The following is an 18,046-nucleotide window of genomic DNA, read 5'->3' on the forward strand; positions in this document are numbered from 1 at the left end:
TCCATATGCTTCCATTCTTCAACTGACATTACAGATCTTGATGAGTTTATGCCTCTTTCGGATACACTACATAAAATGTATCTGAAGGATCCATATTGGTCATGCAACTGCAACTCTCAAAAGAGCACCGAGCAAGAAAAAGTTACACATAGGATTCCTTGCAATATATTAGGACTGCAGCTGGTCTGAAAATAATCATAGAATGGTTTGGGTTGGAAAGGACTTTAAAATCATTTAGTTTCAAACTCCCACCACGGGCAGTGACATCTTTCACCAGACCAGGATGCTCAGATTCCCTCCAGCCTGGCCTTGAACACTGCCAGGGTTGGGGCAGCTACAGCTTCTCTGGGCTCACCACCCTCACAGTAAAGAATTTTTTCCTAATATCTAATCTAAACCTACTCTCTTTCAGTTTCAATTCCACTTCCTCTTGTCCTGTCAAGAGATAACAAGGTGTATTTAGTAGCAGACTAATTAGGATTTGATTAATTAAAAATATGCTACTGAATTTGTGATCAAAATGGTAACAGACAAAAATAAAAACATTCACTAACAAATAGGCATGAACTACGGCATACTTAGAATTAATTAATCTCACTAAGGTTGCTAAAGATTCAAGTTAGTGTAGACTTCATAGAAATAAAGGCTCTACCCAATTATCACCAGTATGGCCTAATAAAATAATTGGTATGATGTTTAAACAACTACAAGAGCGTGATGACTGAGCAGCATTTAGAAGAAAAACAGCTTTTGAAAAACACCTTTTATTATGTCTACCAACAGGAGCTGTGATAGTAAACAAAACAAAAAATGACCACAGAGGGCAGTATCTTCTGTAACATGAAAAAAAAAGCAGTGGTTCCATAATTCTTATGTCAACCAGTTGCCATCATTCTTCAAAACTCTCTGCTAATCCAAAAGCTAAACAACAAGTTCTCAGTGGTTCCTCCAAGGCTTCCTGAATAACTTCTGCTTAAAATTTAAAAAAATATTTGTAATGGCCAGTTTCACAGGCAGCTTAAAGCTAAAATTCGAAATGTGTTTTTGACTTGTGAATCACCTCAAAAAGTTATTCCTAAAGGAAGGGTTTCACCCTCGCTTTACATGACTATCCCCTTTGGAAGCCAAGTACAATAAAAAGAATGGGGAGATGAATGAGCAAAAGTATAATCATCATTAATCTCACAAAACTGGGGCAGCATTTTTGTAATAACAAAAATACGTAGAAAAATCAAGATTTTACTTATTAAATTAAGCTGATATATTGCTGAACATGAATAAAAAATGAGGCCATTTTTAGTGAACTGTCTTTTCAAGACACAGCTGAAGAAATGAAGATTAAGTGGAAGGAACAATCCTTAACAGAAACTATACCCGACCCAAAACTTGCAAGCGGAAAACAGATGGAAGACTATCAGAAATTACCATATATTGCTTGCACCTTTTTTTAACTCTCCCTTGGCACCAGGTTATATCTATTCTCAGAGAAAAGATGCTGTGTCTGAGTCAGAAAAAAGGTCCGTCTATGTGGCCATTCTTATGAAAATTCAAAGAAAAAAAAAAGAAGTAAAACTACAATATTACCCATTCTCTTTCGTAAATTAAAATTATAAAATTAAGTAGAATAATTCCTGACTTCGAGATTCCTGTGATGGTACAGCTCCATAGGACTAAACAGTCATCTTAAGTCCAAGGGAGCAGAGAAGAGAAGGTAAGATTAATGTAAGCAGGAAAAACCTAAGTTCATGAGAAAACAGAGAAGATATCATGACATTTCATGACAGATATCATGATATCTGTCGCTTTCTTCCTAATTTTGAAATGCAATCCACTAGGAGAGGACAAACAAGACATAACTGAAAAGGCTTTGGTTTCGAACACAGAACAGAATGCATATTTAGATGGCCAAATATTTGCAATTCAACAGAAAGACCATCAACAAAATTATTTGTGCATGTAATTTTGAGAGAAAAGTTACAAGTACATCTGATTTAATGCACTGAGTGTATTACTACTTTCAGACCATAATGATTTGCTAATGGATTGATTACAAGTTTTTCATATATCACAGCTGAAGACTAACTAAATACTCTGCGCACAAAGAAACATCTTGGAAATGCCAGGGAGTGGCATCACTTCTGTTATTATGTCTCTGAAAAGCTCAGTAATTGCAGTTCTTCCTGGAAAGAAACAAAACGAGCAGAACCAGAATTTCATTTGGAATGAAGTACAGAATGAGATAAGATGACATCTGGAAAAACCACCACAGGGACTTCAGAAGATTCAGCTATTTGTCACGAACAATACCCTCTTAAGTTTCATGGACTAGATCAGAATATAAAACATTTTAGTTCACAAGAACAGAAACAAGCAAAGAAAAAAAACCACCAACTGCTGAAAGAAATGCAGCAAAACCAACCAAAGAAGCTAGGCAATAAGAGGGCTGCCACTGATGGATCTGAATCAGCCTACTAGGCCCACCGGTGGAGGATCCTGAAGCTCTACAAAGCACCTAGCAAAGGAAAAGTCTATTTTTTCAGTAACAATTTCTCAGAGGAGAAACAAAGTTGACAGATACGTTGAACTCATATGGGAAAAATTTATCATGTTTTACTGAGAATATATTCTATTCAAGGGATAAAAAGAGAGATTGTGGTTCAATCCCTGTTTTGAATTAATAAAAACAATTTCTCTAAACACATACCTAATAGCAGTTTTCTACAATTCACAAAAACCACATGCATCAAAACTAGTAAGTAACAAAGACGAAAACTATGAAAATATTTGAAAATTTACATCCTTAAATTCTGTAAAGGAGAAGACACCAATATTAGTCTGGCACAAAAATCCTGCTTATCCTAGTACAAAGACCACAAAGCTTAACAGAACCACTTCTAGCCCCTCTTTTAACACGTACTTTACAGAGAAATATTTTTTTCATCCAGTGATATGTTCTGAATATTTAGTCTGTGGCTGTGGGCATTTTATGTATCAAGGACCGCAAATAAAGACTAACAACAAGAACAAACCCAGTATCTTATTAATTTTGTTTTCTTGGATTTATGCATAACCCACCTCCTCTCTGATTGCAGTAGCCTACAGTGGCACAAAGGACAACCACGTAGGACAGTAAAGTAGACCACATGTATCTTTGCTACTGGAAGAATGAGTATTCTTCTCCTCCTGGCTTGACGCTGCTGTCCCCATTCTGTGTACTTGCTCTGGCACTCATCTGACCACACAATAAGATAATTCAATTTGCTAATTCAAGGGAGGAAGAGAAGAAAAACTAAAAAAAGCAAAACAAAAAGAAAAGAAATAGTGTTCTGCTCAGTTAGTGGAGTGAATTAACTTCTCAGGTACTTAGAAAACTACCAGAGTCATTGCAATAGAGCAGTACAGCCATGCTGTAGCGAAACCAGGGGAGAGTGAGTAACTGGGAATACTGGGAATACTCCATGCAGAGGCATTAAGATACTGCTACTCAGTCTCTTTAATATCCACCTACTCTCTGACTTACTTCTTACCCACATCTAAGAGCCTGCACGACACACTTCAACTTCAGTGATGCAGCAGAGTACAGCACACATATTTGTGGCTTTTATTTGAAATGCCTAGGACAAGCAGGTTTTTACATAATATATGATAGAAAATCACATATATTAATTTAAAATATATGAGGACTTTTGAAGGTCAAACACAATTTTAATTAAAATGATCATTCTACAAAAAAATGCACCTGTAAAATAAAAACAGCACCCCAGCTTTTTGGTGGTAGAGTCAGAGAAACTAAACTAAGAAAAGAACCAAGCCTTTGCAATTTATTTCAATATTTTTTGCACATATAACTGTACAATAGACAGACATGAAGTAGTTTAAACAAGTAGTTTTTACTCTCTTCCTACTCTAATTTACATGCATTATGTTACAGTTTAAGTCACTTGATCACATACTATTTTTCCCCATGACACCTGTCCCATTCAATGCCCTAGATGGACTCTGATCCAGGGAAACATTAGCATCGTGCACTGAGGGAAGCTGCTCTCTGTGGACCAGTCCACTGAAAATGTGTAGATACAGAAGGATCAATAATAGAACGGAAGACATGCAGGCATTCCGTAAGAGCACTAGAAAGCCAACAGACAATGAAAGACCCCCACAGGATCAATTAGTGCAGTGAAGATGTGTACCTTCGAAGAGATACACATATCTAAGGCAGCTCCAAGCCAGCAGATTTGAACCTCCGTCCCTCAGTAACAAACAACTTCCTTTTCTCAAATTGCAAACAGAATCAATTTTTTTGATGTCATGTAGCATGTTCTTCAAAGAGAGGGAAGTGTATGCCATTGTGTCCTTCTACAACCTTGCACGTGCTAGAGCAGATAGCAGAATTTACTTGTACAAATTCTCCTATTTTCATGGATTCCATGCCTGACTCCCTTGTTCAGAATTTTCTACGGGAAAACCAGAATTTCACAGTTTTTCCTTACTTTCTAGCTAAAGTAAAAACAATCTGTTCTATCTCAGTTCCACTCTGCCCACAAAGCTAAGAAAAGCAGTGCTAACACGGAAATTGTCCTTTTAGGAGGTTCGAGCAGATCTGATGGTATCGATATACATTAAATACCTTTTCCTTGCATTTGCAAAAAGTAGAAATGGTATTGCAAAATCCATGTCTGCAACTACTCAAGCCTTGGGTTTCATTCCAGTCATTTGAGGAAGCTTCCAAGCTCCCACCTACAACTGAACATAGCCTTTGACAGTTCACTTTCACAAGCTGGATCTTTTCTGATTGGTATATCATCACTGGAATTTTTAAAAAATTTTGCCTATCAAGTCCATTACAGCCGATGAAGCACAATATAGGAAGAACCCCTTGTTCTTTTCAAAAGAATAGATATGGGGAAAACCTACCACACGGTCAAAAAACCCAAACAAATGTACTACCACGATGAAATAAATTTGGTAAACAAATGATATGTTAGAATGTTTATCTTCAGAAGAATTAAAGAAAACATTTTTATCTGATCTATTACAGATGAGATTTGGACAAAATCCTGTGTATCCCCAGCTGCATTATTCTCTCTATTCAGCTAGCCTTCTTGATCTCCTTCAGACAAGGAAGGGGAAAAAAAGCCAACAACAACAAAACATTTACATGAAGGTGACAAAGAATTTAAGAAAATGATAATCCAAGAGTAAAGGGAGCTTCTTTGTGGTGTTTATGTTTAAATTTTCTCCCCCATTAAATAAAATTTAAAGTTGAGGAGTTTTCATATTAGCAGAGTTTAGTAAGGCAGACTTCTCAGCATCTGGACATAAAGTAATTCCCAGAGGAAATTAATCATAGGAAATCACAGCATATTTAATCATGTCTTAGTTCAGTTTACAAAAACTGTCCCATCCCACACATCACATTACAGACACAAGCCCAAGGCCATGAACACTGTCACAATGCTTTGAATGGCATTTCAAAGCAAAAAAGATGATCATCGCAGCAATAGAACAGGCTTTATTCTTTCAAAGTACTTGAATATTTTATGAGCACCTTTGCTTTTACAGGGAAGAAAATAATTTCCTCCAAGTGCAGATCAGTGGATGCTACCTAATCTCCTGTCACAAGAACGCGATCCTTATGTATCTGCAACTCATCAGCATAAGCATCTACATCCCATTTTTTTCCATCAAGCACTGATGGGCTAATTGTTGGCTCATCTTAACAAGGCCCTCAAAATACCAACGAGGGTAGGCCATCCCCGCTCCCGGCTCGCACGGGCACTGCTGCCCGGCAGCTGCGGGAGCACCGGGGGGGCGGCCCGGGGAGCGCCCTCCGCTCCGCCCCGCCCCTCCTCTCCCCTCCCGCTTCCTCCGCTGCGCCGCGCTCTCTGCCGAGAATCGCCATCGGGTTTTTGTTAGCGCAGTAACCCGTTCGGCCCCGCGGCCGCCGTACAAAGTGGGCCCCGCGCTGCCCCTCGGCACCGGGGACAAAAACCCGCGATTCCACGTCTTCCCCGGGAAAGCGCCCCCGAGAGCGAAAAGCTCACGCCTTCGGGAAGGTGTTTTCGAGCGCAGGGGACCCGCCTCGTGGGGTGAAAATACGCAATAGGAGAAAAGGCAAAACCCGCAGATTTTCTCCATCATCCTTTCCCAGAAGACATTATTTCAAAGGAGACGGGGGGAAACGCCGCATCTCAAACGAAGAGTGTCACTGATTTTTAAATCTGGAGAAACATGCCGCCTCCAGCCCCGGGGCGGTCAGTGAAAGGGGGCAACCGAAAAAAAAAATTAAACCTCTGGAAAGGTCTCCGCTGGAATCACGGAAATCCGCCCTCGGGAGGGGAGGCAGGAGCGCAGCCCCAGGCCCTGGTGGGTGTGCCGGAGGAGCCCGGCAGGCGGAAAGGTGCAGGGACACGCGGGCAGTGGGATCTGGGGGCGCCGCCCGCATCCCGCCTGAGGCGATGCCCCGTGGCAGCGGCGACATCCCCCGCCCCCGGCCCCAAGGAGAAGGGAAGGCGGGGGCGCGGAGCAACCTCCGGGCCCGGCGGGGACGGGGGAGGGGGAGCTGACTGACTGTGCCCACACCGTGCCGGGTCCCCCTCCGCCGGCCGCAGCCCCCCGGTCCCGGCGGGCGGGGCCGCCTGGCACAATGGGCACCGGGCGGACCAACAGCGCGATCGCGGCCCCGCTCCCCACCACGGCTCCCGCCCGACCCGCACCCCGGGGCGGCGTCGGCGGCAGCAGCAGCATCCTCACTCACCCCTCCGAGGAGGCTTCGCCGCGCCGGGGAGGGGCCGTCGCTAGCGGGTGCTCAGCGAGCCGGCATCCCGCGGGATGCGGGGGCGGAGCGCTCGGTGTCCCTCTGGCAACGGCCCCGGCGTTATTCCCTGCACATAGCGGCGGGTAACGGGCACTGCGGCGCTGCCCGCACTGCGCATGCGCCGCCGGACGAGGGGCGGCAGGGCCACGCTGCGCTTGCGCGGCCGCAGACAATAGCGCTGCCCGCACCCCGGGCGCCCCCTGAGCGGGCGATGGCCGGAGGTAAACGCCGCTTCCCGCCCGATCTGCCCCGGCCGCGATGGGACCGGCGCTGCGCCCGCCGCGGGCCCGAGGGCGCGGGCGGGCGGACTTGCGCTGTGCGCAGGCGTGAGCGCGGCCGCGATCCACAACAAAGGGGAGAGAGGATGCGGCGACCACCCTCCCACCGCTGCCAGGGGTGGGCGAGGGGAGGCCGGCTGGGTCCCGCCCCTCGCGGCGCGGTGCATGCCGGGACGTGTAGTCCTGGCGGCGGCATTCCCGCCGCCCGGAGGCGTGGCGGGCTCTCCGCGTTGCCAGGTTGGGCTGCGGCGCGGCGCGGGGCGGCTGGCGTGAACGGCCGGCGCTCGGGAGCCGCAGGGGTTGCGCAGGTGGTTCCTCTGGGAGCCCTCCCCGGGAAGGCAGGACGAGTGGAACTATTGGGGCTCCGCGGTGTGGGGGGCAGCGCCGGCGGCTCTCCCGGGAGCGGTGGCGTCCTGATGCGGGCGCCCCGCCGGGAGCGCGCCCTGGAGGAGTCCCTGGAGCGGTACCAGAGGCGCCTCCGAGGTGAGCGACCCTGGCGCGGGGTGAGGGCGAGCCGCTCCATCCGCGCCCGGCCGCCCCTGCGCGGCTGGCGCGCCGCCGTCCCGCCGCCTCCCGAGCGGCCGGGCAGGATGAGGCGGCGCGGCCCCCGGCGGCGGCACTGAAGTTGCTCCTGGTCCTCTCCGCAGCCGATGGCCGTGGCTGTGAGTGCTGTGACACGTGCTGGTCCCATCGTAACTTGGTTTGGATGGGGCCGCTTCTGCTTCAGGTGGGGTTTTGCTCCCTGTGAGGGCTTTGGCCGCCGTTGAGGCATCGGATTATAGTCGTGGTAAAGATGAGGGCACGAACTAATTACAATGGGAGTGATTATTTCCCATGTCACTGACTGTTTTTGTACCAGCCGCCTTGTCCATGAAGCGAGGTATATACCCTGGCAGAGAACACTTCAGCCCCTCAGCTGTGACACCTGGGCTTCACCGGCTTTCAGATAATCACTGACTAGTCAGAGGCAGTGTCCAAATTCTGACGAAAGCCTCTAGGTAGTTTGTGGGTGTGACCCCATTTGACGCAAAAAGTTGTGTTCTGGGCACAGTGCCCACACACGACCTGTTGTGATGCTATTTATATTTTTCAGTAACTATTCGATTCTTAGCAAGTATTTTGTATTTCCTTCTTGAAATAGCATCAGTTCTCTCTGTGGAAGATATGTTTAATTTGTTCCAGAAGATAGAAATTTGAAGAATAATTTCTATTTACTTCGCCTGTTGATGAAGTAGGCAGGGTGGTAATGCTGCTTGACACTTGCAGGTAGAACAGCTAAAATGACGATTATCAAGGCTGTTTAACTGTGTGTAAGACTACTATTAGAGCTCATCATATCTAATGATTGGACACGTATTCTGTTCATACAACTTATTTGCATTTAATCTTTAACTGGATCCCTTTACGCTGGATCCATTATGTTTGTTAAATAATTTCAGCACCTGAACTTCTGGTGATCTGTTTCCCTTTACATTCTTGAAAACAAGGATTTTTTTTTTCAAACAATGCCAAGATAGGTTTGATTTCATACATCTAGGGTTGCCTTTCAGTAGAAATCAGTCAGGTGTTGCAAACATAACCCCGATGCACGGTGATATAACCTAAGTTCCATTATATTTCTCAAAGAACCTCTTTATTTCTCAGTGATATGCAATTTTAACTCCTTTGAGCTGTGCAGCATTTCTCACATCATCACTGTTAGAAATTTACTGTAGGACAAAGAGATCACCGTTACTCTCAAAGTGGCTAAATCTGATTCTTTACCTATTTTTCTTATATAGTTGTACAGCTTGAGATTCTTCTTCGCACTGATATTGTTCCTGTCATCTGGATTCTGAAATTTCAGGTGGCATGCCTTGGGCATTATTTGATGGTTTCAAAAAGCAGCATTCTTAAACTGCCTGTAATGCTTGACATTATCTGGGCCCAGGCTGACACATGGCAACAGGTTGTCACCACCCATGCTGGACACCAGAAGAATCATTTTACAGCCTTACTCAGTTTGAGGGATGGGTTTATAAATTCTCAAAGAGCAATTGATTATTTCAGTGCCTTTGTTGCAAAGGGAAATCCCTCAGAAGACAGGGAGCCCAAGTGTTCAGTAAACTGTGTCTTGTGGCCAAAGGGCAGAAAACTGGACCAAAAAATCTGATTAAGACCTGACTGATCTTAGAACCCAACAGAGTGACTTTGATAAAATAACAAAGATTCTATAATGCAGCTTTTTCTAAATAGTGTAGACCTTGTATAATGAAAGTCTGTAACGCTGTGTGTAGTAATGAGTTAAGAGGGTGGTGTTTTTACAGCTGGGGTTATTAGGTTACTGTGTTAACTTTCACACAGTTGAGATCATTCCAAAAGAACCGTAAAAACTTTAGGAGATAATAACATTTCTAATAAAAAGTTATTCTCAAGGGAGTAGAGGTATTTTGTAAAGGAAAGTAAATGGTGTGCTATAGTATTCATATTAATAACTAAAAATTTACAGGCATAATGTGAATGTACAATGGGCCTTCTACTACACCACTGCCAAGAGCAGGGTGTTATGCCTTTCTGTTACTTTCTAGTTTTCTCCCAGCAGAATTAAATGGAGAAGACCATGTAGAGCCCACTTCTTTTTTTCTAGCATTTGTCTGGTTCCTCGAATAGAGAACATTTAACTTATTTTTTATGTTGAGTTTTCTGCCTCTTCAGTAAAGAGCACTGGCTCACTGTTGGGCCAGAGACAGTATAAGAGGAGGGGCAGACCATCCCTTTTAGGTACAGTCATCTTGTAAATCTGCCCTAAGAAATTGTGGAAATTATGTTCTGTATTCCACTGTGTTACTGAGTGCGGTGTCCTATGTAATTTCAGAGAACGAAGATGCAAAGTGTAAGAGGAACTGAAGAAAATATAGGACTTCTACAAATAAACTTTTATGTTGCGGCTGCTTTATGCGACTCCAAAAATAAAGCAGGAGAGATGTGAAGGCAAAGTCACCTTAGGAAAAATGAGCATGTGGCCCAGTTACCATCTCTCCAAGTTAGCTGTGACACTGAACCAGCTAAGAGTTACACTCTAAATGGTAACCTATAATTGCAAAGTTTTTTGCTTAGGCTTTTTATTTTTATTAGGTAATTGTTTCTAAGTCTTCTTCTGAACATAAAATGTTCATTTAAGGGTGGAGAATCTGGCAGAAGGAACTGGGAAATGCTTGGGAGTCTTTCACACATGAGGGTTTCTATACCTTAGGCAAGTGCTGGTTTAGGAACTCATGACAATGAATACTGCAGCTCCAGAGAACACTTTTCCACTTTTCTCTTAAAGATGGTAATTTGGTAAAACTGTGTTGAAAAACCACCTAGTTCTCATATAATGCAAAGCAACAATGAAGTCCAAGAAACCAAATTAAAAGGATTCATGATTTTGAAATATCTGAGCATTACACGCATCTTGGGACTTTTTGAGGCCTAGCTAATGAACAGCCTGGGGTTGCTCATTGTTGCATGTAATATCCTAACAGCACAGGTAGTAATTGATAGGATACTTTTAGTCTCAAAACTGCCATATAGTATGTTACCTAGCGTGGCAGCATGCCTGTGTTTGGCAACCAATGCAGAAGAATAGCTGCATGTCAGAATGAAAAATAAATTCCAGGATGGAAAAAAACCCAAAAAACCACTTACAAGCAAATTCACTGTTTCAGTATTTTTCAGCAGTTGGCTGAAGTGCTATCTCAGAAGAGGTACATGATGTACAATTTTAGATTTTTAACTGTCAATAGAAACTAAGTAAAAGTTGATATACTTTTGCACAGGAAAGTTTTCTTTAAATGGTCATAATCTTTGTGTTTTCACTAACTTGTCTAATTGTCTGTTTTGTCAGTTAACTGTTTCACATAAGTTTATAATTTTTTTTAAGGCCTAAAGAATTGGTGTAATTCCTTCTTCTTTGACTTTCTAAGACCATTTTCTGTTTGGGAACCATCAGATATCAGAAAGCGAAGCTGTTTATTGAATTTATAGCCAGTAACTTCATGTTCCTGTAAACATTACTAGAACTGGACTGTCAGCTTTAGATGACAGACTTATGGCAACTTTTTCATACAGTTGTAGTTTGTTTTCTTTAATTTATGCTGCTTAATGCTTCTACCAGCTGGAGTTATTTTCCATGTCTTTCAGGCAATTCTGTTGTTTTGGATGGTTGGTTCCTTTGCTAAACTCTCCGTTAGCTTCCAGAGTATTTTCTATGGCATTTCCGAGTTCATGAATGAGGTAACTTTGGTGCTTTCATTTAAAGGAGTACTCTTTATAAGCAGTCTTGTGCAGTGTCTGAAAACACATCTCTTGTTCAGGCAATGCTAACCCGGTTCAATGCTTTCTCTGGTTTTTTTTCTGTTTTCACTTCAGCGGCAAATTATTCTTACACTGATTTTTATTTTAATTATTTTTTTAAAGTATTTTTGTTTCCCCCCAAGCTGATTACTACTTTGGAGATACAGCTACCTCTTCATGTTGTATTTTACTTCAGAGTTTCCTGACTTTATCTTCTGTCTTCTTTTTTTTTTTTTCTTTTTTTGACAAGTTGAATGGATCTTTTCTGTGCCTCCAATGTAAAAAAATGTTGTTCAGTAGTAGGATTGACACTCCCATATTAAAAAAAAATCTGCCATTTATATTTATACAAAGATACTTCTATGGAAAAAGGTTACCTATATTATATTTTCAGGGCGTCATACTTAGATTTTTGTAGTTACAATGAGTACAGAAAATAACCGTAGTTATCAATGTTTCTTTCAGGGCAGAGAAGTATCTTTATTCATCATGTAGAATATGTGTCATGTTATTTTTGAAGATTAATTAATGTTTCAGTCATGGCTCTATTGGTTTTGTCTAAAGCATTATGCTTAACTGAACTTAATCTAGTCCAGAGTTGCATTCAAGTTTAGATGAATTGAGGAGTAGGAATATCTTTGTACCCGGAATAATAGGCCTTGATCTTGGATTAGGATTGCTGGTTACTTCTGTCTCTGAAATAATAAGCAGTAATATATTTCTTTCTATATATTCCTAAGGTGTTGGATAAGTTGTCTGCCTGTCCATTGTGGCACGTACTGCCTGGGATTCATATATGATAGTTGACAACTTGATAGCATTTTTATGGAGCAATTGGGTTTTGTTGGTTTTTTTTAATGTATTGAGTTTGATCCCTCAGATTTGGGTGCTAGCTTGCCATTTTTCATAATTGTCTCAGATCCTTTAAACACTGAAAACCAAAGAGTTTTAAAGAAACAAGTGGGGGTTTTTAAGTTTTGACCCACGAGTCCAATTTCAATTATATCCTCAGCTGTTCCTATAGAAAATAGCACATCAATGATGTTTTATCATAGAACAGGAATACATGTTTGGATTTCATTTGTAGAGTCTTGTTTTGATATGTGAATCGTAGGACTGCATGTGAGCAGTTTTCTGCAGTATGATTTTACTGAGGTCCTATTTCTGTAAAATGTAGTTTTACAGGAGTAGCCTAAATGAAAAAGTTGACTGTGGGAGCACATAAAAATTAATTACTTCTAAATTAATTAAAAAATTATCATATTGTCTTTAAGTAAAGGTTCTTTGGTGTCCAGTAGTTTTCATCCACAGAGGTTTTCTCAATTTCTTTCATATTTGAAAAGAATGTTTTTACATTGGCATAACCTTTCCACTCAATGATGCATCCCTTACTTTGGAAAAAAAAGTGCTTTAATGTACTTATTCCCTTTTACACATCCAGTTCCAGTCTTCTTTGTTGTATGTAAAGCCACACCATCGTGAACTCCTAACTCCCAGTTTCTCAGTGGCGAGTGGTTTGCTTATGGCAGCAACATTTGTGATTTGGAAATAGGCAAGCTTTTAAGACATTTAAGCAAATACTTGATGAAGCTTTCAAGAATGTGGTGACATTACTCCAGAGGCAGGAAAGAGTAGTCAAAAAAAAAATAAATAGACATCAGTGTCCCATTGATAATGGTTTTAATGTGTTTCACTGTTACTGACTGCCCTGTATATTTTATGGGAGAAGAGTACATGGTGTAAGAAGATCTATGTTATCTTTGTGGATCAAGTACTACCTTTGAGTTCAAAAGCTTTGATATTACAAAGACAGAGAGAAGTTTGGGAAAAACTAATATATATGGGTTTGTTTAGTTTTGGTTTGATTTGTATTGTTGTTTGTCACTGGCTGTGGAGCAAATATTGATACTCAGGTTCTCTGACAGACATCTACAGTGAATAGGGAAATGAAGGAACTTTATTGCTATCAGATAACACACCACAAAATATGACATTGAACATTTCTTGGCAACAACCAGTTGCAACATAGTTTGCTAAATATCTAAGCCATTGCATCAGTGAGATACTTCTGGCATTTCTCAATTAGCCCTCCCACCCTCATAGCATCTTGGAATGCTTAAGAAAGGATGAATAGCATAAGTATGCCAAAAGAGAAGTATTTGACCTAAACCCCTCTTTTTTGAGTCATTGCCTTGTGAACTGTGTTGGGGGTTTATTACACTAAATTATGACTGTTTGAAATGTGCCTTTTATATCTTCTTTTGCATTAAATTTATTAAAGGATGGAGTACCCGAAAATCAAAAGACATGATGTCAGCCACAAGATTACTGGACTTTAAAAATAAATGCTGAGAGAAGATTAATAGATCAGAAATGGGTCAGGTTTTTATTAAAAATTCGCATTGCTAAAAAGAGAGTGATGGTTGGCATACTGGACTGAGAACCATGTTCTTAAATGTAATACTTTTTGGGGGGTTATTTATATTTTTTTTATTCCCAAATCTTCGTTTGCGAAGCCTAGCCATGATGATGATTATATTTTATAAGCTGTTGGTAAGTTACAACCAAGCAGAGAAGACCGAAAAAATGGAGAGAATCATTAGAGTGGGCAAAAAAATCAATTTCCAAGCTTCAGTCAGGATGATGTGAACTTGAAAAAGATAGATAAAGTGAAGGCAGAAATACATATCTAGCTTTTGTTTTCTGACTTGAACTGCTATTTACCTTTCCCTTTGGAAGAAAGGAGCTATTAATATTTGTAACCAGCAACATATGTTATACTCTGAGGCATGTCTTCTGAATTCTATCTAACATATAGATAGAATAACAAATAAACTGTGCTTATTTGTTTAAACTTTTTTTTGCCAGTGACAAAAATATATTTTCAGTTACTTATGCATCATATCAATTTAGAAATTACAAGCATGTAAAAATAAGTTAAGGATGTGTGTTGCAAAGGTTACCATTTTTCTAGATGTAGCAGTTGCTCCAGTAGAAGATGTTACCTTATAAACTGGGCTCACAAGAGTGAAATTCCTGTTCTGTGGGCACTTATATCTAAATGTTTCATATATTATAGTCTTAGGGGACAATAGCCCTCCAAAGAATTTAGGGCTAAATGAAGAAAATGGCTATGATTTTATGTTTCTGAAAGTTAAGTGAGGTTTTGAGAGTGTGGGTTTTTGTTTTGTTTTAAATTAGTAACAGATAACTATTAATGGAACTTTTCTGATTTAGTGTAGTTTTGACTGGTAGTTGTACGTGACTGTGACATTACTTAGGAGAAATGTAAAGAAACATGTTTTCCTGTATTCCTGATAAAGTGACTGTGAATTGTGTTGGAGGACTGTCTTGCCAAGTGTGTACCCTCCGTGACTGATGTACAGGTCATTTTCTTGGTTCACTTGGTACTACAGCAGATCCTGCTTTGCTGAACATTGCATGAAGCCGTACTACTTAAGTTACTACTCTGTCTTTTCTAGTTAGTATAATGCATTGCTTAAAGGGAAGTGAAATGAAATACTCATCTTCCAACTACACAGGCAGTTGAAAGAAAGAAGTAATAAGTGAGTTGTCTGAGGTCCTGTGGTGTGAACTAGACATATCATTATCCAAAACCAAGCCCGCATTTTGTGACTTCCAATTCGATTGTCATCTCTCAGCTACAGATCTCTCAAATTTATTTTCTGGCACATTGGAAATGTTTAGCTGTATCAGAGGGATATGGCATTTATGATTGGCAAATTTTTGTTTTTTTGTGAAGTCAGCTTAAAAAAGAAACATAAGAAAATTAAATTTCTTACAAAAGAAATATAAGAAAAAAATATACTGAACATTAGAAAAGACCACCACTGTCAGTAAGACAGTTCTTGAAAATATTTGTATTTATCTGGAAAGAAGTTTTCTGTTGTCTGTCTTGGGATTTTTTTCTAGAATAGTGTTGTTATTTATTTTTCCCACTTGTTCAGAAGTCATCAGTCTTTATTAAGTAACTGTTTTATGTTGGCTCAGTTTGCTGAATTATTATTTTATATACTTAGGTATTTGTTTTGTTGTGTGATACATTGCTTTGTAATGTGTGGTGGCATCATTAGAAAGAAAAAATATTGTTCCTGGTTCTGACTCCTCCATGTTGTATAAAATATAGCATGAGCTTTAGGTTCATTGAAAAGTACAAAAAGTGTGTATGTTAGGAAATGTTTTAGGGTCGGGTATATTATTATTTGTGCTGCTGCAGACTCCTAATGTGTTGAGGGGCTAAGATGTTATTTATAGCTGCTTCTTTGAATATTTAGTAAATATTTAGCAAGTATTTTGTAAATATAGTAGTTATTTTGGCTGTTTGAATTAGGAAATTGCTTTCAATGTCTGAGTTTAGGTCAAGTAGTCAAGCTAGACACATGCTGAAAGCTTTTAGTTCTCTCATGTTTTTTCCAATTAAAATATCAGTCAGTAAATACTTTCTTTTATGTTGCTTATTGTGGCTAATGATGTGATTACTTTTTTTTTTTTATTTTCAGAACGTGCTACTGAAAGCATCCATCAACTGAAATATGCCTTGGCAAAGGGTGAGGATGACGTTGGATTTGACCAGTCCTCTGTGGACGAGGGCACTGATGATGCGGATGAGGAAAATGATGACTGTGGGAATGTGGCCAGGCAGGAACTGCAGCACAGTCATGCAGGTAAGATTACTCTGAAAGCAAATGATTTAATCATTTTTAGAAATTAAACTAATTTATTTGAAAAAAGTAATTATGTTTTGTTATAATGGTGGGGGGGTTTTTTGTCTCTTCCTAGTTAATCAACTTAAAATTTTGCTGCAACATCAAGAGAGAATGGAAAGTGAAGCCCCTCCATCAAGAAGGAAGTCATCATTCTGTGTATGTTTCTTCTGGTTTCCTTTGTGTTGTTTGAATGAATGGCATGCATGTTGAGAACACTTTTATAGCATACAGGGAGAAAAAGAAGCATTGAATCGTTTTTATGTTCTTAAATAAAGGAGATTGAGGATGCTATGGCCAGACCTTTGTATGCTTATGACCACAGTGAAAGAAAAAGGAATCTATAATACAGGGTTAGACTTTTCTCCTTTTTTGTTGATCATGCAGTATGGGTTATTCGTCCTTTTTGTTTTGGAAACAGTTGGGATAAACAATGTAGAAAAATTTCTGTAAAAGCAGCCTCTGTTTTCCTTTGACTATACCTCAAGGATTCTCAATGGCCTTCTTATGCTGTAACTATGCTTTTTCTTTAAAGGATTGGAAGTGTTCATGTAAGAAATGCAGTGCTTTCTGTGTAATTTTGTTTATACCCGTACAAGGGCTTCTAGGTTCTGCTTTCTTGCAGCAGAACTACACAGAAGTATGCGGAGTGCACAACTTAGTTACAGAGCAGCTGCTAGTTAATAGCATCTCTATGGGAGAATAATTCAAAGATGTTACAGTTTTATCTTTTGACAGCCTTCACTGGCTACTGTTGGTTTATACTAAGCAAGACAAGCAGCTCTTTGCTGTCAAAGTTGAGGTAACAGCAGAATAATCTAAAGGCTGTGTTCCTGCTGTGCTGCTGTCAGCCTGTGTAAAGAGCCTAGCTCTACTGTCTTGACCCTGAGAAATTTGATTTAAAGTTAACTTCTCTGAATGTTCTAAAATTCATGAGTTTAATATGGTTGTCCTGACAGGTGTTTTGCCTCATAGTGGCATAGGAAAGAGTGTTTTGTAGCTCAAGGGAATGATTGGTTGACCTTGGCATGACGTGAATCAGTATCCGTTTGTATTTAGCCTGGGAGGGGAGGGAAACAATCTTTTATTCCACCTTTGGTGAAGTTTTCTACTTGTATTGGGAAGTTTTAGTAGAGTGGAAAATTCAGAAAATGGAATACTTTTATTTAAGGAACATGGGCTAGTGCTTTCAGGGAGTGGGTTAAAGAATGGATGAATAAACAGAGGAAAAAATGGGAATATACTGTATTGGTAGGGCATTGTCTCATTTCTTCCTCTTGAAGTTTCCAGTAAGAGGCATTCTGTGAAGTGGTATCCTTATTCTCTTTTGCAGCTGTCCTCTACCTGCTTGCTAGATAGGATGTGAAAGTGTTCTGAAGACAGACCCAGTGTAAAGCTTAAAAAAATGTGAAAGTGCAAAAGCGTGCACACACCAAAAAAATCGCAAACCCTTATAAAATACGAGCTTCTCTGGTGATTTACTGGACACTGCAGAAATGCTTCTTGTATAAGAAGAACCCAGTTCCCCACAGTTCAAGGAAAGCAAACTTAGATTATCAATAACCTTAACATTTTGCTTTGAGTTACACTGAAATACCTGATGACTACTGAATACTGTATGATTGCATGATCTGTAGCTAACTGTAATATTTCACAGAAAGTATACTGTTTAGTAACCTTTACCACACTTCATACATATAAATTACATTGTCTTAACAAAATTCCCTTTTCTTTCTCATTGATAAGAGTTGCAATAGACATCAAATGAGTACATCTTTTTGTTGATTACATCCAAACAGTTGGGTGGAAATTTTCCTTTTGCTCTACATTTTTCCACCTGAGGTCAAGGACCAGCACAGTTGCTTTGTACAACAAATGTAGTTCTGCAAGCTGAGTTTTGGTTAACCTAGCTG

At 40.5% G+C, this 18,046-nt stretch overlaps 2 protein-coding genes across 15 annotated transcripts in view; one reads left to right on the forward strand and one right to left on the reverse strand.

Annotated features, from left to right (window-relative positions):
- CEP170 (centrosomal protein 170) overlaps nt 1-6,896 on the reverse strand; it is a 100,481-nt gene extending 93,585 nt beyond the window's left edge. For all 12 annotated transcript variants that reach the window (XM_017806764.1, XM_017806766.1, XM_017806762.1 and 9 more), the window contains exon 1: nt 6,758-6,896. The gene's annotated coding sequence lies outside the window, so the exon portion shown is untranslated. The remainder of the gene's footprint in view (nt 1-6,757) is intronic.
- A 56-nt stretch (nt 6,897-6,952) lies between these two features.
- Nucleotides 6,953-18,046, forward strand: part of SDCCAG8 (serologically defined colon cancer antigen 8) — a 65,122-nt gene continuing 54,028 nt past the window's right edge. The window contains exons 1-5 of one of the 3 annotated variants that reach the window (XM_017806712.1): nt 6,958-7,038; nt 9,950-10,160; nt 11,257-11,349; nt 15,930-16,094; nt 16,210-16,292. In XM_017806712.1, the coding sequence (XP_017662201.1) occupies nt 16,248-16,292 (45 nt within the window). In that variant the 5' untranslated portion in view covers nt 6,958-7,038; nt 9,950-10,160; nt 11,257-11,349; nt 15,930-16,094; nt 16,210-16,247. Of the gene's footprint in view, nt 7,039-7,344; nt 7,579-9,949; nt 10,161-11,256; nt 11,350-15,929; nt 16,095-16,209; nt 16,293-18,046 lie in introns of those variants that run through there. The other 2 variants (XM_017806711.1, XM_017806710.1) reach the window with 2 other exon arrangements.

Source organism: Lepidothrix coronata, unplaced genomic scaffold, assembly GCF_001604755.1.
Source record: "Lepidothrix coronata isolate B3197 unplaced genomic scaffold, Lepidothrix_coronata-1.0 Scaffold16, whole genome shotgun sequence".
Lineage (NCBI taxonomy): Eukaryota > Metazoa > Chordata > Aves > Passeriformes > Pipridae > Lepidothrix > Lepidothrix coronata.